Raw genomic sequence first — 27,817 nt, forward strand, 5'->3', positions numbered from 1 at the left:
GAAGGGCCGTGCTAATGGATCAACAGTGAAACTCCGCCAACGTCTGGCGACATCATCCCTCAATCTGTTGCAATTTGTGAGTCAGTTCAAAATAAACAGTAAACTCTCGATTGTACGAAGCAGGATTTCATGAAGTTTTCGATTATATGAAGAGATATTGCGGTCCCGGCGAAAAGCCTATGCTAAATACATGGCGCTATTCGATTATACGAAGTTTCGATTATAAGAAGTTTCGATTATACGAAATGTTTTGAAATTACGAACCTCGGCTCGGTCCCCAGGAGCAAATGGCATTCGTTTATACGAACTACGGTGAAGTATTTGTCAACAAAACAAGTTACGCCGGTGTAGTTAGCTAAAACAAAATCAGCGCTTCCAACTGTGGTCCATAAAAAGTGTGAAATCGTAAATGATAGTGCAACTTTGGAGAGAAAGGGTTCGCCTAAAACCTCACGGTGGGAATTTAGGGGAAGTAGGAGTTCAGCAAAAATTTCACGACTGACATAATGCCCCTATTTATGTGCCTATTTGTAAACATCACATCGACAATACATCGTAGTTTAACATGTCAGGAAGGTCGTGCAGGGTATTTCGTACACTCCTACTTAACCCTTTGCACTGCTGTGAACGTACATTCGCAAGGCAGGCTGCTGTGAACGTACTTCGAAGACTACTTGACTACTTTTTGCCGAAGCACTTCGAAGGGTCCCTAATCCAGGACCCTTTCCTCGACGAGCTCACCCTCGCTGGCCCCTCTCCTCGACCCTCCGAGCGGGGGCCTCCCTCGCCAAAAGTGACTGCTCTGACAGCATTTTGAGAATCTATCAATCAATGCCATCATCAAAAAATAATTGTTTGCATCGCACTCCTGCCAATCAGGCAAATAAGTATGTCTCTGAACCGTGTTTCTGCGATGAGAAATAATGATTTTCTTAACTTTGCTAAAATGGCCAAGTTAATAAAATTGTTATTTTTTATCGCAGGAACACGGTTCAAATTCTCTAGTCTGGCCATTCCACATTGATAACTATTTCCCTCTCTCTCTATATATACAGCACACTTCGGATTATCCCAATGGGCTAATAATGGTGGGGAGAGACGGCACGAATAATTGGAAAACACGGATAACACAAACTTTCTCTTAAATGTCTTGCAATGTTCATAAATTACCTAAACCCAACAATATATTATCATTTATGCAGTTATTCTGTTATTTTAGAGTGCTTCCCGGACTCATTGAGAGCTTTGTTTGCCAGTTCACGACCTTTTTAGCAGCGATAACATGGTTGTACTCATATAATTAATGCTCCATGTAAGGTCTGTTTTCGAAAATCACACATCCGTGGCTGTGTGATCATGGATACGGAAAAGTGGTTTGCACGAATGCTTAAAAACCACTGATGAACGTCGAAAACTACACTACCAGGCACCATGCCACGTAGTTGCGTTTCGCACAAGTTGCCTGGGTTGCAAGTGCCGTGGGACATGTATCCGTGATCACAGAGCACGGTCGTGCACTGCGAAGCTTTGAAAACAGAAACACGGTACTCCCGTGAATGCGGCTAGTGTGCGATTGCTAGAGTTTTACAAAGGGTATGCTAATGGAAGTAATGAGCATGGTGTATCCTAGCATTAATGCAATAATTTCAATGATTTTGCATCCGATTTTATTTAAAAAAATAAGGATTGAGGACAAAAATTGAGCAAAAGTGAAAAATCATAGGTGGATAATCCGCAGCCGGGAGTCTGCTGTTTATAGTTTCAGGTGCAGGTTTGCTCAAGCGATCTTGAGAGATCCTTTCACTCCCAGTTCTATATTGAAATGCATCTTCCAATTTTACATTCAGTTTGGCAAAAAAGGTTAATGACCTCATGTTGAGATGAAATTTTGTATTAAGTCCCTCGTGTCCAAAATGTGAAGGATAAGGAGAGTAAGGGTACATATGAAAAGTATTTTTTTTTTGCTAAAAACGAGGTGCACTCTATCAGTAGCGAGTAATGTAGCATTTGAAGATGGATGGCATTTGCTCTCTCATTGACAGGGTGGTGGGCTCTCTATGCTGGTCGTTCTGCCACAGAAGGGCACTTCGCTGGCTGAGGTGTTTGGCCGTCTGCGCAGCACTACTCTGGAGCAGCTGCTGCAGATGTTGGAGGCACAGAGCGGTGGCGAGGCTGGGGAGGAGGAAGAGACTTCCATTGACGTCTTTCTCCCGAGGTTCGCCGTCAACACTAGGATTCAGCTCAAGGACCACCTCAAGAAGGTACCCTCCCTCCCTCTCTCTTTCTGCCTCTCCCCCCGTATCCATGTATCACTAAGCAGCAATAATCCTTTCCTCACATGAGGGGGAAGCTAATTATAGGCAATGTACATGGCGTATGTACGGTATAACTTAGATTTTGCACACTTTGATTTTACATCAAGTCTTGATTATATGCAGCAATACTCAAGTGCATAGGAAAGAATAGGAAATTGCAATGGTGAAACTTCGGATTTTACGCAGTTTTTTGATTTTGTACGGCATAGCCTCCTGAAAGAGTCTATAAATATTGATTTAACTCTGTTATCTATTGACTTTGAGCAAAATAACCTCAGTCTGAAAGAGAATACTGGTCTCAATTACACCTGTATTTCATCAAGTTTCTCAAGGAATTACTTATACCTATTTCTTGCATACTAACTACTTCCCAGGCGTACCATCAGGTTTAATAGATTGAATCAAAACATAGGTATCGCATCAGGGGGAGTGGTGTTGAACAAAGCTATATTGATAACAGCAAAGGTGCTTTCCACTTACAAACTTCCGAATCGTGTCCCCATGTAATTACTCTACATGCACGGGGGTAGTCTGTTTCCATAGTCTGGCAACTTCATACAGTCTTCACGAGATGGTAATGATGTAAGAAGCTTTCGCGGCAATCCTGGCCTGACTTTGCTTTGGGCTCCTAGGGAATGTTGTGGCTACGTACCATGTTCATGGCCAGAGTAGCTTTGATTGCTATCAAGAGTTGGAAAATACCAACTGGAGTAACATTAAGTTATGTTCTACTATCATCTGATTGAGTTGTGAAACTGAATACAGGAATGGTTCTCATGATGTCTTGCTGTTCAGTGTGAAACCGACTCCTATACTTTTGGGTAAATTAGGCATCACCCCCCCTTCCACAACTCTGCTTTTTATGCCACGCTGGAATCCATTGGCAAGGACTTAGCTTGAATCTAATTATTACTCCTCCCCTTGCAGCCTCTCTGTATATTTTCAGCATCCTTTGCATACCTGCTGTTCAATCTTGGTTCAAATTAGCCATAGCAGGATATCGAAACAGCTAAGATACAGTTATCACCGTCCATGTGTATCTAATTTTGATTAACACAGACAATCATAGGATATGTAAATGCAATTACCAAAGGCCCTTATAAACAATCATGACTAGGGCTCCTACATTATGGTAAATAAAAACTTCACTTAGCGGTTTAAAAATGTACCAAAATTCAGTTTATAAAGTCGGTAAAAAGATCCATTTTTTGATAAAGGGGTAAAAAAAATCGTTGGATAAAACATCCTTTTCCAAGAACAAAAATGAACTTTTATCGATGAAAATACTACTGAGCAACTCATATCGAAGGGAAGAATACTGATCACAAGGTAATGCAAAATACTTAAAACTTAACCGAGCAACTTCCTTGCATAGAAAATAGTGAACTGTCTTTTATAGCATGTAAGTAATCCCTTCATCTGAAGTTGACCAAAATTCTTAAGTTCTTCCAATATTCTTTAATGTTTTCTGCTAACATATCCAAGCTTGTCCGCCTCGTTAATACAGGAATAGGAACAAGTTAGTACAATTTTCTCCATTAGGGTACTTGTTCCTTAGGTGTAACAGGTATTGATGCTTTCTTTGAGAACAAAATTTTGCATAGTGTAACACGTGGTGAGCTCCTGATTTGTGTAGACTAGAGATGGGTCGAATATCAGATTTCTCGAACTCGAATATCGAATTCGAATATTAAATCATTGTTCGAATATTCAAATTTCTCGAATTTCGAATACCTTGAATACTAAACGACGAATGCGGGAATGTTTGACTAGGTTGCCGATGCAGCAGGAAACCCAAGATTATGGCGTGTAATTGTGATTTCCTACAAAGGATTCAAACAGGAATTAAGCTGATTAATGGAATATTTTAATTTTATGGAAACAATTTGGGCATATAGTTTATTCAACTAACATCTCTCTCAAATATCCTAAAGGGACATACCACCTTGCAAAAAAATGATTTCATGCCATCTCGGCATTTACACTGCTACGATGGATTTCTGTCTGATGTATACATTCTTATCTACCAAATGCCATTTCAGCGGCACGCCCATCTGATACTCAGCTCCATCCAACTTCTTATTTTCAACAGGCAGCTCGTTTAACCCTCACTCCTGCTGTCAAGTGCTAGCGGACAATCTTAGGGCCCGCGCGCGCACTGGCAACTTAATCACCGGCAACTAAACAATTTACTCACCCAAGAGTTGCTTGCCTCCGCGTGCTGGCGATTAAATAGTTGCCTCTCAGCTTAGTTTACAATGGATCTCGTGGGGGCAAGTTGTATTGTTGCGCTCATTCTGAGACTGCGAAAAAATAAGCAAAGGAAACAAAAGGTTTTGGATACAGCATTTGTCCTTGTGGACTATCCTCTTTTTACAGTAATTTACATAAACTATACTGTATGTAAAATTGGTAGGAGAAGTTCATAGAACTTTCGTTTAATCTAAAATGTTGTTGCCTTTAATTCCAATTAATTATCAAGTTACTTGAAAATGATCACAAATTCAATCACCTAAATATAGTAGATATCTTAATCAAATTCAATAAACCTAGTTTATATAGGTACCAGGAATGAACTTCAATGGCTTTAATTGAAAATTGGGCACCAGAGAAGCTGTAAAAATGGTGGAGTGGCTATTTAATATGGGACCAGATATCAGGGAATACAGTGGAACTTGGTTAGTACGTTCCTCCTTAGTACGTTTTCCTCCTTAGTACGACGATTTCTCTCGGTCCCGGTACCATTGGAACAAAATACAGGCAAAAGTATTTGGTTAGTACGTTTGAAAAAATTGCGCTTTCCTGGTTAGTACGCTCAATTGCTAGCCGTGACGCAACCCGCAATTCGTTCTCCAGTATCTTCTTAAGGGTCGTAAAGCTCCGAATTCATGATATAATATGTTATTATTAGCCATTGACATTCTTGCATTCATTCTACATATCTTTCTTCGACCGTGATTAATGCAAATGCATTTCTCAATTCTTATGACGTGATGATTTTATCAGGAATGTCTGACTATGCAAAACTGCAGCCAATGAGAAGCCCCAATTTTCCCCACCCTGAGCTCCTCACCCTCTGTTGCCTCTGGAGTGCCCGCTGCGCACAAATTTCACGAGTGGGCAATTGTTGCTATGGCACGAGTTATCATGATGAGGAAATGAGTCTTATCCAATTCCCACTTTATCTAAAGCAGTACTGCACGACATCAATGCTACCGAGTACGTGCGTATTTGACTACTGCTGCGGGAGCAGACGATGTTCTGGATCTCCACGCGAAGCTTAGCTTAAAAATACTCGATCTCGGCACGAAAGCAGACGGCATTAAACAAATTTTTAAAGTAAATTTCAACTGTATAAAATCTTCTTGTAATTACGTCGTACTTTAATAATCTTGCGTGTTATTATTCGATATATCGATCCATATAACAATCGATATGGCTTTATTCCAGAAGCGAATGTGTACGGCTGTTGCCGTTATTTAAGGTTAATATAATTTTGTCCAATTTTTATGATGTTTAAAAACAACCCGTTGACATACTCAGGGTTGTTGTTATATTCTCCGAGTATGCTGTGACAAAAAAGAAATGACTTAGCTTTACTTGTCCTCTTTCTGTAAATACATATAGGATAAATCACGGGAGAACGACGCCGTTTTCATGTAAATGTCTTCGGGAAATCTATGAAACATTGTAATTTTTATTCACATGGTATTGTTTTTCAAATTAGTGCCCATTTTCTTTATTTTAAGGGTAAAAAGAGTTCAGGAAGGCAATCCTATGAGAACTATCGATAGTAAGTGTAATTATGACGACTTTTCCACAGATTGCAATTACCCTGACAGCTATTTTTTACTTTCCTCGTTAGCACGTTTTCCTGGTTAGTACGTTCATTTTTTGTGGTCCCTTCAGAAACGTACTAAACAAGTTCCACTGTATATCCATCTAGTTACACATGGAAAGGAGACTAAACTATTGAAAAGAGACTACGTTGGATCGAGATACACATGAGGAGGAAACTCAAGAAAATAAAATATGACGTGAGCTAGGAAGGATTTGGCTGCAGTCAGTCGCTTAAATATGATAGATCCCACCAAACCATCAGAGAAAAGAAAGACATTAGAAAAATTGCCTAGTATAGAAATATAATAACTGTATCTGCTTAAATTTAATTTTTTAGTGCCAAAATGATGTAAAATATATATTGAGGCATGTCATTTTTCAAACATTTTCCTGCCCCAGGCCATCCCATCCCCCCCAGGATAATTTTTCAGCATTAAATTTTAAACAAATAATTACGAAAAAAAAAGTGGTTCTATGGAGTGACCCACACCTGAGCAAATTAGCTCCAAATTCGCTGCAGGAACGATTGGCACCGCCTCAGTCAAACTTACGACGCGATGATTAACGTGGATTGCCGAATCTTTCCGTGAGGGTAGATGACCGTTGGTTGTGAATTTATGGCTTCCAAATACAATCCAGAGCTAGTTCAATAAATCAAAGTACCGCAAATAATCCCAAAAAGTAATGAGGCCGGCGCAACATTTGCAGTAAAATTGAGAAATAGGACGAAAGAACGGGAGGAAAAAAAAGAAAAGAAATGGTGGCGTCGAGTGAAGGGGTAACGCACATACCGAAGCGGTGGGACAAATCGACCTACCCAATTTGGTGTTTTTAAATAGAAATCCTATTTCGAACAACAGAAATGATTAAAATAATCGACGGTGACGACTTGAACAAAGAAAAAGAAATGAATCAAGACCAGAAACGTAGATTGAATGCGAGAAATTCCAAGGCCTAGCATTATATAGTCTCTACAATAGAGATCCGTGGTCCATCATGTAATGTGCTGTGAAACAGTATTAGTTGGAAAAGTAGACAAAAGAAGTATAGGAAAGTGAAGAGAAATAATTTCGAAGAATCTCAAGAGTATGAAGAAAATTAAGATGAAGAAAATTTAATGAAAGGTGTTAAATGAAGGGAAGGCGTAACTATGTAAGTAAAATTATTCTTAGGTTGTTGTGTATTTACATGATGCAAGTTAGTGCAGTTGTGAAGATATGACTTCCAAATACAATCCAGAGCATGTTCAGTGAATTACCGTAAATAACCCCAAAACTTAAAAACTATGAGACCTAAGCAAAACACTTCCCAAGATGCACTCCGAACAATTGCCATCAAGCAACTGAAAAGTTGACAGTGTGCGGTGCTGGGCAAAAACCCACGCAATCTATTCCTGCCGGCAACACTTTAATCACCCTCAGAATAGGTCCGGACGCAATTATTTAGTTGCGGCAACTAAAAAGTCGCCCGTGTGCGGGGCCCCAGTCAATGCCATGTGTTTCATTTGAACTTCCATAGAGCAACTAAATAGTTGCTTTGAAAAAGTTGCCAGTGCGCGGGGGCCCTTAGGCGTTTTGCAAAATACACGCGCTTCTCCACCGGAATTTCTTCAATTATTTTCAGTCCATCTGTGGAAGATCTCAGGAGATAAGATGATGAATTCGAATTGCTATCAGGGAGATACCAAATATCTTGAGAAAATATCCCTTCGTCTGTGACTGTAACAATAGAGATTTATAGCACAACTCATAAATTGTAACTTGATATATGTTTTCAAAAAAAAATACCGCATCAACTTCCTCCGAGAAGCTGCGAGGATATCGAGTTTCGCCAAAATGCTAAGTCTCCGTCGTATTTGTTCCTCTTTCCTACATTTATTTTCTTGCGTAAAATGATTAAATAAAGTTAGAAATACGTCGTGTTTGGTCTTATTCTTTTTTAAATTACGCGCACATTACTAATATTTCAATCCAATGAAGGTGTAATATCAATTGCCGAAAGTCATCGTTAGACAACTTTTGGGCTACTTGATGACTCATGCAGTAGTTGACCTCCAGAAATGGGGAACTTCGAAGCAGGTAGGCAGAAAAAGGTCGGTGGGTGAGAAAAGGGGAGGCAGTGAGACACGTTTTTATTGTTCTCGTGTAACTTGATATTTTTTCAAAGCTAAAGCAGGGTTCCCACTCAACCGTGAAAACCTTAAAACCGTGAATTAGCCGTGAATTTCGTCTACCGTGAAAAAACATGGAAAAAGCCGTGAATTTCATCCTAAAACCTTAAAAATCTCTCAATCTTGATCATATTACCTTCCCAGAAATTTTCAACTTCGTTCGTAGTGAGCGCAAATCTATTCATTGTGGCGAGCATCGTCACATGGGTCAGAAAAGCGTGGGAACGAATGTTGCCTGAAGAAAAAAAAAATCTTTCCCCAGCGCAAGCCTTTTCTCTCCCCCTCCTGAAATATGACACCACTTCTCATCAGCTTGTTTACTTTCCTTGACTGGCTTGGTTTCCCCTCCCTCGATCATTGCTTAGTCCCCCTTCTACCCAATTAACCTTCCCACTGGCTGCTGCGACCACTTTCGAAACTAAATCTAGATGGCCTGTGTGTCGAAAAATTTGAACGTTTATTCAACACCCTCAATGCTGTGATTGGAAGACCGCTAACCTTGACAACCTGCTATGCGCTGTGGACACTACGCTCCCTGCGTTTGAACCGGGCGACAGCGAGCTTTAGGCACGACGCGACATTACTAATTCTCGCGTGTTGCGGCCTGAAAAAGAGAGAAGATTTCCGCTTATGGCAACACAGCATTACACGATTTTCGCATGCGTCGGCCTGGGACTAGCCAGTTTTACGTCGCAACCGGAAAGTTTGTGTGGAAATATTTGATAAGTGATAAAGTAAAGTGAAAGTGAAAATAACATGTTTCAGCAGGTATTTATTATGTCTTTATATATTTCAAATAGAGATGTGCGAATAGTATCCGCGAATACTCGATATTCGAGATCTCGAATAGTTATGCCAAAGATACCGTCTCGAATACTTTGAATTTCGCGTCATACACTATCGCTTGCACGTCAATGGTAGTCGACTCGGAAATATTAAGAGAACTCTAGTCATTTAGTGCATGCAGCACCGTTTTAGGCAAGCTGACGAACTACATCAAATTCAAGGGTTAGAGCAGTTAGAGCAGTGAAAAGAGTTCGACGTGGGGAACCGAAATTGATCGGGTGAAAAAAATCCGAAAATCCCAGGTGTCCCCCATCAGGAGTACCTCAGTGCCGTGGGATAGCAACATTGGCGCATTTCCCACGATCTGCTATCCCCTCCATTTAGCATTCACTCCACCCCATCTGACGATTTCCTCTTCTCCCAAATCAAACAAAAGGTCCCAGCTCGTGCAGGGATCGTGTTACGAAGACCTTAGCTTCAAAAAATATCAAGTTACCGGAGAATAATAAAATCGCGTTTCACCCTTCACTCTTTCTCCCCCACAGACCATTTTCCCGCGTCCATCTATTGATAAAAATAAGAGGAGGTGTTTACCATGTGTCCTTCGTGGCTAATAACGACAGGCACTTATTTTGAATCTTCCCCAGGAGATGAAACTACCATAGGGAGGAACTCAGTGCCGTGGGATAGTGACATTGACGCATTTCCCACGATCTGCTATCCCCCTCCATTCAGCATTCGCCTCAACCACTCTGACGATTTCCTCTTCTCCGAAATCATACAATAGATAGATCCCAGCTCGTGCAGGGATGGTATTACGAAGACCTTAGCTTCGAAAAAAATATCAAATTACACGAGAACAATAAAAACGTGGCTCACACCCTCCCCCCTCTACTCACCCACTGGCCTTTTTTTGCTTACCTGCTTCGAAGTTCCCCATTTCTGGAGGTCAACTGCTGCATGAGTCATCTACTAGCCCAAAAGTTGTCTAACAATGACTTTCGGCAATTGATATTACACCTTCATTGGATTGAAATATTAGTAATGTGCGCGTAATTTAAAAAAGAATAAGACCAAACACGACATATTTCTGACTTTATTTAAGCATTTTATACAGGAAAATAAATGTAGGAAAGACAAAGAAATACAACGGAGGCTTAGCATTTTGGCGTAATGCTCAAATAGGATGGTTTCCTATTATTTTTTTATTGGCTAAATTGAAAGATTATTACTCCTGGAGTACGTACTTAACGCTTTTAGATTTTTATTAGACGATATCTATTTTAGGCGATTAAATGAAAAGTGAAAAATTTCAAGTGCGTGAAAGCACAACGGCTAAGTATGAATGCCGGGAAAAACTCCGCATGACGTTGTTCTGCTTCCGGTTTGCCAGAGTGAGGTGATCTTGGGGCGAGGTTCTGAGCGCTGATACGACGCAGGATGCTAGCAGGTAGCTGAGTACCATGCTAGCTGGTAGCGGTTGGCATAAATAAGGATTATTAATACCTCATGAAACGAAGAAAACTTTCCGACCTTAGCCAGTTTTAATAGGTGATTATTAAGACATGTTTCCCTGAGCACTGTGTCTCGTGCAAACATTGGTAATCTCAGACGATGTAAAACTCTTATCTACTCGTACAGAAACTAGGTGCCTGTGACACCACGTGGAGTGGCACCGCATGGGCGCCAATATGGCCTTTTTCAAATGAGAATAAAATTGACCCTTGCCATTCGTCTAAACCGGTATTTCTAAAACCAAATAATTTTGTATAATATGAATACACTAATGGTGGGTAACGAATCGCAATCAATACATTTCGTTTTCTTTGATGAAGGAAACTACCCTATTGTTTACATAAAATTAAAATATTCCATCAATCAGCTAAGTTCCTGTTTGAATCCTTTAAATGCAATCACAATTACTTGCCAAAATCTTGGGTTTCCTGCTGCATAGGCGACCTTGTCAAACATTCCTGCATTCATCGTTTAGTATTCGAGGTATTCGAATATTCGAGCAATGATTTGATATTCGAATTCGATATTCGAATTCGAGAAATCTAATATTCGACCCATCCCTAATTTCAAACCAAGTGAATTATAATTTACCTATTTACCTATCTAAGACAAGGTTTTTTTTCTCCTAAAAGTGACACATGAAGTGAATTCTGTAGAAGTTATGGTAACTTCAAACCTATCATGGGAGCAAAATAGTTTGTGGCAGAGCCTTTAAGAAGCTAGGATTTGTCAAATGTGATCTGGGAAGGTTTTTGGATAAAAAAGCAAAAAAAGATGCTACATATTTCACACTAATCCGGCCACACCTTGAATATGCAGGGAGCATATGGGATCCGGTGCAGAAAGACTGACTTTGTGAACTTAATGCAATTCAAAGGAAAGCTGTGCGATTCATCCAAAACTGCTACAAGCATACAGACAGCATTACACAAATGTTGAAGGAATTAAGCGTGGAGCTGCTAGAGACTCAGAGGGTCTAGATTGCTTGACCATTTGAGAAAAGATATCACACAGAGTGATGCGGAGAACATCATATTAGAGCCCCAAGATATTTCCAGGTATGACAGAAACAATAAATTAAGATAGTTATTTTGCCCCTACCGATATGGGAATTCACTTCTGAGGGAAAAAATGCACTTTGAGTAAGAGCTGAAAACGATACACTCTTCTTTCTTTTGGTGGCTATGTATATATATCAAAGTTCTGTTTAAATTGTGCTGTCCATTCTTAAACTTCTTCTTAACAAGGTAACCTGCAATTTACAAACTGCTCTCAAACATCAAGCAAACATGAAGGGGAAACTTAAGTAAAAAATCTATGCTTTGCAAAAACATGTTTAATCTAAACAAGGGGATTTGCTGTTGATTCCATGCCTTTCCTTCAGTATACACCGGAGAAACGTATTTGGTTCGTACCCTTATTCTATAATGACTTCATGGGGGCAGGTCTTAAAATTTTTGCAAGTATGACATCTTCTCGTCGACAAATCTCAACTTTGGAATGAGCTTTCCTTATAATTTTCAAGTTCTTGGCTGCCCAAATGACTCCAACTTCATGGTTTCATGGTTTAGATGTGGGGGTTGGTAGGTTCATTGGGACTGGAAACAGAACGTAACAAAAAGAACCCTTACCATAATAAATGTTGGGAAAACCTGTTTGAACCTAGTTCACTCATTGAAAGGAAAGGTTTTGCAAAATGAAATCATGAAATGACATTAAGATGAAGATCATGAATGCAGAAGTACCTTTTCAACTGAAAGTTTTCTGGAATTTTTCATCGTGGATTGTTTATTCTGCACTGATGAAAAAATGGTTGTGCAGTAGAATCTCGTCATTATGAAGTTCACAGGACCAAAAAACCAGAGGTTCATAATAATGAAGTTCCTATGAATGTTTCTTTTAGGAATCGTTGAAAAAAAACAGTAAATAATAAACTCGATTAAATTACGTGGAAATGTATATAAACAAGAAAATTTGTTTCAGTTTCTCAATAGAAGAATGCAGCATGATGCAATTAAGGGTTGATATCTTCCCGAATACAGTAAGTCCTCGATATATGAAGTAAATGTGTTTTGAGACCTTGTTTGTTAGTGGATAAACTACAGTCCTGTCTCCGAGAGTTGTCCGATGACAGGCAGAATGGTCAAGTTAAGGGTAGGGGGCAAGGTTGCCGGGTAAGAGAGGGAAACACCCACGTCAAAAACGCCTAGTAAATGTGTTCTGAGACCTTGTTTATTTGTGGATAAACTACAGTCCTGTCTCCGAAAGTTGTCCGATGACAGGCAGAAGGGTCAAGTTGAGGATAGGGGGCAAGGTTGCCAGGTAAGAAAGGTAAACGTCCACGTCACTTGTAAATAAAAGGGTTCCGTGAAGAAAGGAGCTGGAAGGGACTATGAGTGTGAAGGACCTTCATAGACCTCTTGAAGAGTCACTTGTTTTGGTGATTCGAAGAAAGGGCTTGTTTTGGTGGATCAGGCTTATTTTGGTGCTCTATATGCATTTGACAGCGTTATATGAGTAGGTGAGGGTGTGAGTTGCGTTTGGGGGAAAGGGATTGGCTGCAAACCGTGCTGGCACAGGGATTTCCGCCCTTCCTACTGTGCTGTCATTAGACAACTCTTGCAAGCTGGACTGTATGCAAGGAATCGAGGAGAGGAATAAGGAAGAACAGGCGAGACGCTGAACAGTTCCTAAATTTACACGGATTCAATGATACTTTGTTCAGATTGTGCCCAAAGTGCGAGTTCCTTTCTCTACGCCGCAGGAAACCGCGTAGCAACGGCCAAATCAAAAGGTGCCAAATTCGAAATTTGAAATTTTTGGATGCTCGTATCTCTGAAAGTTTGTAAATCGAATGTGTGTACAAAGAGGACTAACTGTACGTCCAATTTACGAGTGGTTATGATTGTGTCATCATGACTCCACAGGAATGAAGTTTATTATATGATATTGTATGTACATTGAAGAAAGAACCATAATTGATGCTCTTGGGCACAGTACCCGAGAAGAACTAAAACGTGGCATGATTATTAAAACTTAGTGTAGTGTATATCCACCTAAATGCTGTTGCTTATTCATTAAACTTTGTTTCTTTTTACTATAGCTTGGATAGGCTTTTTTGCCAGGACCAACGATTTGCTTCGTATTAATGAGGACTACGTAATAATGTTGTTCGTATTAACGAGAGTCTACTGTATGAGCTGTTAATAAGCTCAGTTTGGCCATCCTAAAAAGAGAATCTCATTTCTTGTGAGAAAAGTTGCTGGTATTTTTATACAGTGGCTAAAGCTATACTTAATATGGGAGATCATGCCACCTCTCTGCAGGACAAACAGTGGGGTGAGTAGATTGCTTATATGTCCTGCAGATCAAAACTGACTCTCATTGTATCCCAAGAGATCTAAGGTTAAATCGAATTAAGGGAGAACATGAGCAGCTAACAGCTGAATTCCACATAGACAAAAAAATCTTCTACCAAAAAAATTCGTGGTGTTTGTGGGGAAACTGCCGAACAATAAATGCATAAGTCATTTCTCATAAGTGATTGGATCCATATCAACACACTATAGCTTTAAGTATAAAATGCTTAAGAAAATGCTGAAATTGTCATGCTTTTGAAAGTTTTAATTTTAGGTTTTGCGCAAATAATTTTGTGCGAATTTATTTTGTCTTTAGTTCCAATAACAGCTCTATCCCGAAGAAGTGGTGAATGAACCAAAGAACTGAACCACCCATACCTATAATCCATTCACTTTGTGGGAGAGCTTTTGTGTGAGCCCTGATACTCTCGGAGGTCTTAGCTGATGAGGGAGGGGTAGAATGGAGAGAGAGAGAGAGTGCAGTGGCAAATTTAAAATTGCCAAATGTACAAAGCCACTGAAAACATTGCCAAATACAATCACTGAAAACATGTGAGTCATAGGTGGCCACAGGTATATTGGGTCTGGCACGTAGACAATATAATCTCTCATGTGGAAGGTATCAAGGACAAACCTTTCACGAAAGCCCATGACATTACATATCGCCTACCACGCTGAATGTCGTACTATTGGTGAAAGGCATACGTAAACACATACAAGGAGAATGTGTGAAGTTTTGCAACACTACTCCACAGGCAGATTCACAATGTTAATACAACAGAGGTCTGAGAGAGACGGAATTTCCAAAGCGCTATGCCATGTCTTCTGATTGGCCGAGGGATGTGGAGAAACTTCCCCTCCACTCGTCCCTTCCACTAGCTTGAGCCGCATCTGCTCAGCCACGGAGATAAAGTGGCCAGAGTCGAAATTCATAATTTATTTGCTGCTGTATTAGGTTTAGGCTTGGTAAATATCAGTTTTCATGCATTTTTGCCTGAATCCTATTTAAATTAATGGCAACTATGCATAAAAAGTGTGTAGCTTAGCCAGGGGCAAGGGTAGTTAAAAAAAAGTATAAAATATTTCTTGTAATTTATAAAACAAAGATCCAGAAGGTTGAATTTGCTTTAAGCCAATTTTCCAGTCATGCTGTCTTTCTATTCTTGTGAATTCATTACTAAAGCCCTGGTTGCCAAGAACCACGTGCATTGATCATGGATCCAGGAAAGTGGTTGCATACATAGTTGGATCAGACCTGATGTCAGAAACTAGAATGTCGGACATTGCGACATGTAGAAGTATACCTAATGCTGTAAATAGTTGCTGGAGGTAACTGCTGTGGGACTTATAAGGGGTTTTCTGAAAATCGATTGAACGGTGATATGACCACCTTTGTATAATACTCATGTATGGGATGTATGAAACGTTCTTTAGTGAAGTAGTCATGATGAGAGTGATGAACTAGTTAATATTTCTTATGTTGAGTTATAGTGCATGTGCTGTCATTTTGATGTAATCTTTTGATGCATGTGTGGTGCAGTTGGGGCTGTCGGATCTGTTTGACGCGGCACGCTGTGACCTGAGGAAGCTGGCCCGATCCAGGCTCTTTGTCTCCAAAGTGCTGCACCGTGCCGAGATAAAAGTGGCCGAGGAAGGAACAGTGGCAAGTGCCGTCACAGGTGAGAGAAAATGCTACTGGTGGCCAAAAGTAGGGCTCAAGTGGCTAAAGAACAGACCTCAGTCCATGAGAGCCTGGGTTCAACTTCTGCCTATTGCAATCCATCCTTCCTCTCGTCGTAAATGTTTAATGTTCTACTTTGACATGACGGTAAATCTTGCCAATTGTATTTGGAGGTTTGCTGTGTGGTGTAGTGCTTTTGAATGGAGGTCACTAATCATTGTTATGCCCTGGTGGAGGACAAAATCCCTTTATTTGTTGCTGACAGCGAGTGTGGGAAACTCCGTGTAGAAAAATCATTACAAAAGGCAACTATCCAACAACAAGTGCAAACCAAAGAGAGTATGATGGGACTTACACTCAACAAAGTAGCATTCTTGGACAGTGGGTGATGTTCCTACTGGTTTGAGGTTTGAAACCCCAGAAGCTACGTGCATGACAAGTGGGAAGTTGATTTACAGTGAATGATTAATGGAGGGTAGGGATGTGTGAGTACTCAAAAATTTGAGTCGAGTAGTTGGTACTCAACTTGAGTGTTTCGAGTAGCATTCTGAATATAAAGTCGAGTCGAGTAGTTTGGGTGACAGAGCAGTCGAAGCCAGTAAGTTCTGAAATCTAACGACAAATTAATCTAACGAGGGGCCGTCACGGAACTCATGTAATAATATCGTTTTTAAAGTCGATAAGTTGCTCTAATGTCTTGACTTGGGAGTTTTAGCTTGCTATATATGTACACTATAGTATTAGATGTGGGCACCAAATACCTTTTTGTCAGCCATGGCGGCTGATAGTGTTCCGAACCGGCAGCATATTCGGAGTAATCAGAGTGCACCACTGCATTGCTCATACTTTCTTATGCGATACTTTTATACCCTTTCCTACTTTCTTCACTCAAATGCCAAGATAATGCATAAAAGCTGTTAAGATTCATGAGAAAAGAATGTAATTTGTAGGGAACAAAACCAAGCGTAAGCGTACAAAACCGGTTTTCTCCAGAGTTTGATGTCACAACTCCACAAGTGGTGCTGTATTTTAGGCGTTTTTATTGCTACCAACATCCGATGTTATTTTTTCTTTATTCCTTTGTTACGTTTAGTTTCCTTCTTGAAATTACAAAACAAGAGTTTCCAAGGTTGATTAAACGAGGGAGGGAGGTTTTAGGTAGAAATGGTTGGTGCTTCCATTGAGGGCAGTGGACTGAGATGTTGGGATGTACACTTACCACAGGTGATTAGATAACTCCAGTCAGCCGATTTCTGGTGAATTCTTCTCGTCATTTTTAAGCTGGAATGAGAAACTCCTGGAAACCCTTAGTATGCAAAGGATATCTTCCTATTCTTGTCTTGGTCCTCCTACCAGCTTTCGCGTAGAATTGAGTGTGATCATTGAGGTATGCAATTGGCAGCCATGAGGGAGAGGAAAATTGGAGGATTAGTACTTGAAGGGAAATATGAGTGGAGCATTGTAAAGTAACTTTTGTGGAAAACTGCGGAATATGGGCAATGAGCCTCATTCCTTTGGCCCCCAGAACTGTAGAATCCATCCAAAGGACCGATATTTAGGTGTTGGAATGCTGGTAGGTAAGTTCGGAGGCAGGTCGGATGGAAGTTTGAATTCCTTTCACTTTGGATTTGTAGTCTTTGTGGCTTTAGTAGTCGTGGCATTTGTAGTCTCTGGCCTGCTGAGTTGGAGGCACTTTGCCTGAGTGTCCTCAGCTCGAAGTCCTTTTAATTGCCAAAGTCCTGTAAAGGGTAAGGAGGATAAAGTTTCTGTAGGGAAGGGGGTACTTAGAAAATGTCACAGCTGTAATGGTGAGACCACAGAGGTATGTCATTTGGCTGAATTAATAGGTGAGTCACTCTGTGAAGATGGATAACGTGGGGTGAAGTACCCTTATGAAACAAATATGCCAGCTTATGTTTACATCAGGTGATTGGGTCAACATTGATAAGTTTTCATTGATATATTGAAAACTGAGAAGATTTTATCTATATTTTGTTGATGCATTCATTAAAATGCACTGGCCTTTGGAATGAGATGTCTATTCACTTCTACGCTCATAGAGCATATTTTTTAAATCTACTATGGTTGCTGATTTATTAAAGTTAATCTTCATTGGTGGAGGTACATGTAAATAGCACTTTCATTTGAATTTTATAGTACTTTTGATAGCATTTTATTGCATCGATTTTTTAATTTTCATAATGCATCATAAGTAGATGATGACAAAGTGTGGTGGAACACAGTTATTTGACAAAATATGGAATAGTTTAAATAATTATGGGTCAGACCATAACAAATAATGGAATGAGATGTATAGTAAATAATTAAACATGAGATCAGTAGCCTGAATATCATTTACACTAGTTGAACAAGTTTCAGCACTTTCTTCCTTCAACCAGTTGCATCTGTCAGTCACAACTAGGGACAGTCAGATGAGATCCCTCGGATTCAAATATCAGCAAATATATTGTCCTTCATCACATACTTCGCATCCAACTTTGCAGAAGGCATCGGATCTGGATCCAAAATTTTAAATTTATGCTTCAGTGAATGCAGCATCCCATAAGGGGAAAGAGTGGAAAGAGTTCCGATCCTACCTTCGCATTTGCTGTTGCACTGTGATGCTTGTCCTACTCATGAACCATTTTGTTTAAAAGCCTCGTAGGGGCTATGCAACAGAAATTCAGAGGCAGAAATTTTACGGCAAAAGACGACAGGTACATAGTGTGACTCTTACAAAGAGATTGAGCTACCACCTGGAGAATCTTAACGCCATAGGATAACAACCACGTCAAAAGTGACTACGTCGTAGATTAAAAAAAAACACCCTTGCCCCTCCATCATCCCATGCCTCTAATTTTTTTTTCCTTTCCGAGACCACACAGTCCATAAATCATTATCTTTGAAGAAAAATATCAAGTTACACAAGAACAATGGAAGCGTGTTTCATCCCTACTTTCTCACCCACTGGCCTTTTTAATCTTACCTGCTTCAATTCTCCATTTCTGGAGAACAAATGAAGGCAGGTGAATGACTTACTGGACCCAGAGATGTCTCGATAGTTTTCGGCAATTGGATGACGTGCACGAGATTCAAAAAGGAATGAGACCAAAAGCATCACATTTCTAGCATACATATTCCCATAAATAGCCTAAGAAAACCTTATTTATATAAATGTTTATAGTTTAAAATATCTTTAAAGATAGTAGGCACGCATTTAAAGACTTATTCATATAAAAAAAAATACATACATGCTTTTGAAATTCTCTCCTGTCGTGCGGGTGGCCTAACATATGCTATCTCAAGTGTTTGTAATGAATTACCGGCAGTTGACGATTTTGGCAGTTGACAACGCTTGGTTGAAGATGATGCGGCTGATGTTTTAACTTCGTCTCTACAGGCATCCCCCGAGTTACGTAAGAGATGCGTTCCGGCAGACTATGCGTAAGTCGAAATTTACGTAAGTCGAACCTTTGCGTTGGCGCTTCAGAGATTGCTGTATAACAAGTTGTATCGTACAGGAATGAGCGCAACCACATACGCCACCACATCCATCGCTAGAACTGCAAATTTTCACGTTGATTGCTGACTTGGAATTTATAAGCGATTTTTCTACAGAAATTAATGAAATTTCCTTCGAGGAATGACAAAAATGGGTCACTTTGTTATTTTTAGCACGAAAAAACTATAACTATTCGATATTTTTTCTACCATAGGTTGTACGAGCGAATATCTACTTCTTCGCGCTCGCATTCGAAAATTAACGTAATCATTTGAAATACGGTTATCGCTTACGTAAGTACGGATTTACGTAAGTCGAGACATACGTAACTCGGGGGATGCCTGTATTCAGAATAGGGCACTGTGAGTTTAAACTTTCGCTAAAAATCTCTTTGACGCTCTCCATTTTCAAAGCAATTGACCTCCCTCAAGTCCTCTTCTAGGTTTATGGTTTTTCTTGATAAATTCTTGATTTTTCTACACGCATTCCTATTTTTTGGCATATTCTCTTGGTTTTTACTCTGTATGGCGCAATCGAAATCACCGTCTACTGCTGAACTGAATTCCTGAGACGCAGAGGGCCTATGACTGCTGGGAGGGAATGAAGCCATTGTGTTGAGATTCTATAGCGGACCCTTTTATGTGTTGATGCTATTCATACGCAACTCGCCCAGCGCTCCGTTTCTCCCCCATGAATACCGATGACCTTGAAGGCTTAAGTGTAGCCCCTCTACCTGGAAGTCACTCGCCCGATAACCTATGATGGCAAAAATTACGTCTCAAACCGTATTGCTTAAAAAAATTCATTTCCACTACCTCCATGATTAATTAATGATCTGATTGCCATTCTGTCAAGGAGACGAGACTAATTACTTTGGTATACAGGCTATCTGGACCCAATGACGAGTAATGCTTTTGGCCAATGTACAGCAATGGATTTCGATTAATACGTAAACAAAAAATAAGATTTGAGGCAAGCAATACTTTTAATATGCATAAAATGATAGCAATTTTGTGTGTACTTTGTGCAAGTTAACCTTTTATCATGAGAGTGTTAAAGTTTTTTGATTAGGGTACACTGCATTGCGATGTTTCCCCGAGGAACGAATTTGCATTATATCAAAATTGCACTAATCGAAATTGTGCTATACAAGGCATGGGCGTAGATATGGTTTAGACGAAATGAGATACCCCACACCTATGCTACCAGGAACGCATCCCTATCTTCCCAATGTTAAAACGCTTTCGCATAACGCATGCGTTATACGAGATGTTATCAAATGCCTTCTCTAAATTGATGAATGCTATGAAAGTCAGTTTGTTTTTCTCCATTATCTTCTCGATGAGCAGCCTAAGAGTCAAAATTGCTTCTCTAGTGCCCTTGCTTTTCCTAAATCCGAATTGGTCCTCATCCAGGAATTCTTCTGCTCTTTGTTCTATTCTCCTGTTAATGATTCTTGTCAAAATCTTCGACGCATGTGTCGTCAGGCTCTTGGTCCTAAAGTCTTTGCATATCTCAGCTCTCTTCTTTTTGGGTATGGGAATGATGTTATTCTTCTTGAAGTCACTAGGTAAATCTCCTGTTGAGTACATATCGCTGATAGTTTTATACAGTTGAGTCAAGACCTTTTCTCCTGCACTTTTGATTAGCTCTGCTGGAATGTCATCTATTCCTGGAGCCTTATTCTTTCGCAGGTCTCTTATTGCAGCATCAAATTCTGATCTTAAGATGCTTGCTCCAATGTCATCCTTTTCAACTTCACTTTCCTCTTCGAAACCTTTTGCTCGTTTTAAAGCTACGGAAATGTTACGATGTTGGCGAGAGTGAAAGACTGACGAACCCTTACGTGCGCGTGTTAGCGAGCAACTCTCATAAGAAAAAAACGTGGACATCGGAAAGTAATTGATGCGCTTTTAAATCTTTTGTTTCACTTGTTGCTGCAGACCATTTCGGCTTTGGGCACCAAAATCCTGGGCACCGCTCCGAGCCGGTTGCAAAGTACTGACTTTATGTGATTGGTTCTCAATACCAGTTCCACAGGCCAAGAACCAGGTGTCGGAACCAGCCCATCTCTAGTTTTGATATTATGAGAGCATCCAATTATGTTAATGAGTAATGGGAAGCACAATTCCTTCCAATTTTCTGCCATATTCATCGGAATATCAAATGCAGAGCACTGACAGTTGTGACTATGGAAATTTGTCGTAGAAATGATGAAAAAAAGCTCAATCATATCTTAGCAGTATGGAAAACTAGCTGCCTTTCTAAGTGAAACACATGAATGTTGATTGGTGAATAATGATGAAGGACCAATGATGTTTTGCTAGTTAGAAATGAAAAGAATGAATGTACGTAATAATAAGCATAGAATTCAAAATCTAATATAAGTTAGTGTGGTGTATTCACGAGTGTTAAATTATTGCTATTGCATACTTTAGTATCCCTTAATTTTGTCCAGGTTGACTGTTTAATGGAAAAGAGCAAATAAAACTGACAAAAATGAAGGGATTTTCTGAAATATTCTTCTAAATTGTGCCTGCCGGAGGAGATGCATAATAGCCTGCACAATCCTTGACTCTGCTGTGAGAATATGGGACACTTGCACGCATGTATGCCTGTGCCAACTGAGTTTGAGGGTGAAATTGATCTTGTGCTTTTGCTGTCTTTCAGTGGCCACTATTAACAACTTCAGCATGCCCACGGTGTTCAACGCAAATCACCCATTCCTCTTCATCGTGATTGAGAGAAGCACTAAAGCCATCATATTTGCTGGCAAAGTCAGTAATCCAAGCATTCCTTGAATGCGTCACGTGTGCTACTCATGATATGCGCTTGCACACATTCACTCACCTCAAATATACTTCATACCTGTGGGCTGACTTGGCAACATGGGAAGGTTCAAATGTACCTGCATCCATATTCATCGTGGACTGTGAAGCGGAATGGTCAATATCCTTTTGTTGGCCAATTGAATTTGACCTGTTTGCACTCATTGGCCCTCTGACCTCGACCAGACTGCAACCTGATTTCTTTGAATGACTCGTTAATGTTTCCTTTGTCTCTATGCTGAGGTTGGTTGCATCTGATTGAACATTGGATATTGTTCTCAAGCGGCGTCCAAGCACTTCTTGCCACCTGCTCTATAGTTTGTACAAGTTCTGTACTTTTGAAGTAAACTTTGGGATTTGGATGACGAAATATCTTGATAATTTCTCCTAAGTTTCCTGAGTGTAGAATGATCCTTGTATTGCATTAGTGTGTGCAGCATATTGAAGCCAGAGGTAGTGTGTGTGTGGCGCATCTCTTCATCAAACCTGTGTGTCTCCGTCAAAATATCTTTCATTCCTCAAGGTTGCATGCACTAATTTACAAGTGGCAGAATACATGTTTAATTCACATCAATAGGACCTGTAAGTATTTCTCAAATGACCACTCAATAAATCCACTGCACAAACGCTCAACAATTGCCCACTGAATCAAATCCGCTCATCTAGTACTGTTGGGGCCACAAGATGAGCGGATTTGATTTGGTGGGCGATTGCTGCGTGTTTGTGCAGTTGTTGTGGTTCCATCCCTCCCACCTCCAGCGTCATCTGGAGGTGGGAGGGAGACTCACCCCGGCACTCGGGATCGGGTAATCATTTTGTTGAAGGTTTTGATGAAAAGATTTTGTTGAAAACTCGTTGAGGTAAAGTTATAAAACTCCAGGGGGTTGGTTTATTGGTTTCTTTCCCATACAAGAGTGAGTGCAAAGGTATGTGAGGCCAGCGAGGTCCGCGGTGCGGCTACTGCTTCTGCAGGGCTGGGGCTGGATCTGTCCGGAATTGCCTCCCTGGGGATCTCCGTGGATCCACGGCAGCTCTTGCGGGAGTTCCGGCATTGGTGGCGGGTCCATGAGCCACAAGTGGTATGGTGACGTCAGTGGCCACGTGCTCTGTCTGCTTCCACGGGCGATGAACTCAGGCGGGTGGCTCCCAGATGCGGCGGTGTCCGTGGAGGGGAGCCTATGGGACGGCGTGTGTGGTAACGGAGGGCACGATCCGTTCCTCATGAGACCTCCGGTTGGGTGAGGGGACGAATCGTCAAAGCCTAACAAGGGCAGAATGAGCGATGAGAAACTCGCTCGGCATCCTTACCCCATGGCTCCCTCCTCCACACTTCCTTCGACGGTATCGGGCACCGCGTTTTATACCCGATCCTGTCTGTCCTCGGACCAATGAGGGTGCTCTGTTAGGCATGTGGTGTGAGGGGAAAGTTCGTCACTGGGGGTGCGTGCTTCAACGTGGGATTTGTCCGTGTTACGTTGAGGCACAACGCAAAGGAGGTATTGCACTGCCAACCTGCATCTTTGATTATACAATGTAAGCTAGACCAGAAAATTGGCACTACACAATATAAAATTTCATAATTTCAAGCCTTTTTAATGAGTCTCAAATAAATGTTTGCGTTTATTTCCACCACCTTTTTTTTTCTTTCATGGCCTTTTTTTCAAGGTGGTTATTTATGCTAGAAATCTTAGAAAATGCTTTTTGTTATTGATTTTATGCAGTAAAATATCCCAAAATAACCATACCACCCTAAACTTTCTAATATTTATAGTTAAATATGAACGATCTTAGGGCTAAAGAAATTCCCGTTCATTTTAGAAAATGTAATCAAATAATGAATTGAAAATTTTTGTAGATTAATTTAATCTTAGAAATTTGTGGCCAGTAGCAATATTATCAATATTATCGACGCATAAGATAGATATTTGTTTCTAGCATCTACGGAATGCTAATGGCATCTGGCTTAACTGCTGTTTATGCCGCCCTCTATTGCTCAGTGGTGAATAAAAGAAAAACAAGGGTCTTAGCCAGTTTCCGAATTAACCTGTGTAGGTTAATATTTGTAGTTCCTTCAGTGTTGTTTGTTGAATTTATGATATTTTTAATAAGTTATTTTCATAATGATTCAGTTACGATCATAAATTATGTAGGATATTATTTTTTACCGGCGAATATTTGAAGCAAATTCTTTTTGGGTTTTGCATCTGGCTGCCATGCTCACCTTCTTTGGAGATGTTAAATGAAAGAATTTTTATTTGTTATCAGGGCCATTGATGACAGGTGTGAGGAGGTATGTTTCTATGGGAATTCTTTCTTCTTTTATGTCGGCAGGAGCAAGGATCCCTCCAGAGAAAGGCTGGAGTAGAATCTTCTGTTATGGGGGAATTAAAAGGAGAAATGTTATCATCCATATTAATTTTTCTCCTACAAATCAGGTTTTATCATTTCTGAAGATATTTAGTGAAGTTTTCATTAATATGCGTGAATTCCCAAAAGTGAAACCCCAAAAGGTGTACCTCAACCTCTTATAGTTCTTGTGTTTCTTGCTCCATCGCATTGAAAATTATGCAAAGTATCATTGATGGAGGGAGAAGATGTTATTTGTTGTAGCACTGAACATTAGCCGCGCCTTAATTGTAACTAAATGGTGGCATGGAAAAGGCAAAGCAACCGACTACTTTCACTTGAAAAGTCTGCTGAGAAGAAAAAAGACAATTTTATAAACACGGCAACTCACATCTGATGGGTATCAGTGGCTATGATGACAATGGAAAAGTCTTCGATTGAATCGTCGGCGGGGAGGTAGATGGATTTACCTTAACTGGGCAGAAACTCGAGAAGAATTTAATTTGATCATTAATTAGTTTTTTTCCCCATCCGGGCTAGTATTCATTTCCGTTTTTATTCCTCCTATTTCTAGTGTTCAAACTTAATAAGTTTTTTCTATGTCATCGTTACATAGCATCATTTTAAATAATATAAAGAATGAAAGCCGAAAGCTTAAGCAGACCGTTAAGTGTATTGAGGTATAATTTTCAAGAGCTCATGAAAGTAACCAACATCGCAAGATTTTAAATCTACACAATATTTAGAAAATAATGAACCCAAGCATGATGTATTTCTGGCATTATTTTAGTTTATCATGTTTATAATGGCTAAATAAAACCAAATACATAATAAGCTCATAATTTCAGTTAAACGTCATATTTTTCAAGTAGGTATTAAGTAAATTGCTAATCCCATGGTGATGAAATAATGAATTTTAAAAAAGGTGGTGTTTTGTTTAGTTTTCCCCAATACCTATGTGACTCATGCTTTGTAACTAGGCTAAATATTTTGGCTACATGATTACAATTGTTGGGTCAGTTGCGACGGGATGAGCGAGGCAGTGGTGGACTAGGTATATATATATACTATATCTTTGGGTGAAAGGGTTATTGGGACGGAACACTTTTCCATCATTAGGAGCCATGGCAGTTTTAAAATATGAAAAGAAATGACAAAACTAATTTCGTATCCTATAAATTGAGTGAGAATTACTACCTTTTCCTATTCATTACGGAAAATGCTTCTCTAGCCTCTCTCCAGTTGGAAACTTGTCCTGGTTGCCTGGAGAGATAAACCATGTCCTTCTCCATAGCTGCAAAACGTTCAAAGACTGGTCGCTTGTCCCGGTCACAGCCGATTTCCAACTCAACCGTGACCCTTACTTTACCCTGCATATATATACCTGAGCAGGCCAAGACTGCCGGCCTAGGTATATTAGAGGAGTGAAGTCCGGGATGGACGGTCGGCGAGATTGACCACGGATGGGACAAACCTCCAGGACACGTTACGTGTTGGATCCTTTATTATGCGTAAATACATATCACAATACATGCCATCATTAAATAAAAGTCCGCTGCCTTTGCGGAGGCAGGCCAGGATGGCCTGGTTGTCAATACAAACAATAAGGTTGATAAATTCAGGCATTTTCGGATAAATCAAGAGCACGCCACGCAGGGCGGCTTCACCTTCTGCGTAATATACAGGAAGCTGATGGGAGAATTCAATGACCTGCTCAAAACCGATCATGGGGCACACCACTGCCCCCTGGAAGGATGTAGCGTCCGTGTAGGCGACGTAGTTTACAGTGAATGGAGAACACCTTCGCACTTTCTTGAACAAGTCCTCGTTCCAGCTTCTGGTTTGCCATTCAGTACGGCGAGCATACGAGTGGTTAATGAGAAAGTAGGGCAGTTTCAGGATGTAACATATCCAGGCTACGTAGCCTGCCAGCTAAGGAATGTCGAGTGAACGGAGACGTGGAAGGATGTTGATCGCTAGATGCAAATGAGAGAGTGTTGACGGAGTCAGCTTAAGGGTAAGTAAGAGTGGGATGGGTATTGCCTGGCTGAGGCAGTGGTGAGGGCATGATAAAGAGAGGTGCAGAGGGTGGGAGGAAGAGGGTTGGGGAAAGGGCCTTGCTTCAGACTACAAAAAATGGGGGAAATGCAAGGGGATGGGGATGCATATAAGTTGGGTGTCAGGAAGATCAGCAAAAGGAATGGGATGGGCTGGGAGTGCCTCTTCATTACAAGTTGGCTTAAATATAATTTGCTGGTAAATTGAGCCCAATATTTAAGATATTTAATTGCTAATTCTGGAATCTATGATCTGATACCGTCGACGCAATGCTAACGAGTAAGCACGTAAATAGGGAAATTGTGTCAGCCATGATATTTTTACTGAACTCCTACTTCTCCTCGATTCCTACTGTAAGTTTTTTGGCAAACCCTATCCCTCCAAAGTTGCTCTATCATTTAATATTTCACTCTTTGATGCACCACAGTCAGATGCACTCAGATGATTTTTTGCTGCTTTCTCTGGAATATTTAGTTTTGTAAAAATTTTTTGCCGTTGTTCATATTAACGAATCCCATTTTCTCCTGGGGACCGAGTCCGATATTTGTAATTTCCAAACATTTTGTATTTTCTAAACTTCCTGTTATCGAATGGTGCCATGTTTTTACCGTAGGCTTTTCTCCGGGACCACAATTTCACTACGTATTATCGAAATTTTCGTAATATCCTGCTTCGTATGAGCGAGAGTTTACTGTATATGCATTCTCAAGAGATTTGTACATTTGACACTTGTCAACATCTGAACGTTTCCCTAGAATGAAATTTCTTCCTCCATGTATGTGCAATAGGCCGGCCCTTATTTTTCAGAATTGCGAAAAGTTATGTTTTCCTAGTCTCAAAATGATACAAATGGTGTTTATATTCACATGTTAAAATTTGGTCACTTAAAAATAAGGGCAACCCGTGCCCCAAGGGCCCTAAGTACTGAGGACCCTCAATTGAGTTTTTTGGAGCAGAAAAAGTACTATCCCTATGTAAAACGTAAAAGTAAAGGCCTAAAGGTCCGATTTTCTGTTTGTTTTTACCTATCTCTAAGCGTTTACGAGATATCGTTCGTCGTAATGCAATTCACCCCCAGGGCGCTACCCCGCACCGCGGCGCCGCTGAGGTACGGGCCGCACCACTTACTAGAGACTTCCCCTCCACCCCCTTCCCTCCCTCGACAAAGTCTTTACTCCCACTAGCAATATCTAGGCTCTGAAAAAATGTGCTTACTTTGAAAAGAATAAAATTGCAATGACAATATTTCCAATCCAATTGATCAATTTATTTACACGGTGGTCATGAATTTCAGTAGATATCAACCAAAATAAAACAGATTTTCAGAGTACATACTTCTAATCTTTCACTGAAACCGCATATTTGGCAATTAAAGTGTCTTTGCGCACGTTAGGGGTTGTATTACGTTGAAAATTTT

The 27,817-nt window shown here is 40.3% G+C and overlaps 1 protein-coding gene across 1 annotated transcript in view; it reads left to right on the plus strand.

Moving 5' to 3' along the window:
* The window catches only part of LOC124157020 (serine protease inhibitor-like), a 71,878-nt gene extending 49,512 nt beyond the window's left edge, over positions 1 to 22,366 (plus strand). The window contains exons 6-8 of the mRNA XM_046531484.1: positions 2,043 to 2,261; positions 15,526 to 15,664; positions 21,839 to 22,366. Of these exons, the coding sequence (XP_046387440.1) occupies positions 2,043 to 2,261; positions 15,526 to 15,664; positions 21,839 to 21,969 (489 nt within the window). The 3' untranslated portion in view covers positions 21,970 to 22,366. The remainder of the gene's footprint in view (positions 1 to 2,042; positions 2,262 to 15,525; positions 15,665 to 21,838) is intronic.
* The last annotated feature ends 5,451 nt before the right edge of the window (positions 22,367 to 27,817 follow it).

The sequence above is a fragment of the Ischnura elegans genome, chromosome 4 (assembly GCF_921293095.1).
Source record: "Ischnura elegans chromosome 4, ioIscEleg1.1, whole genome shotgun sequence".
Classification (NCBI taxonomy): domain Eukaryota; kingdom Metazoa; phylum Arthropoda; class Insecta; order Odonata; family Coenagrionidae; genus Ischnura; species Ischnura elegans.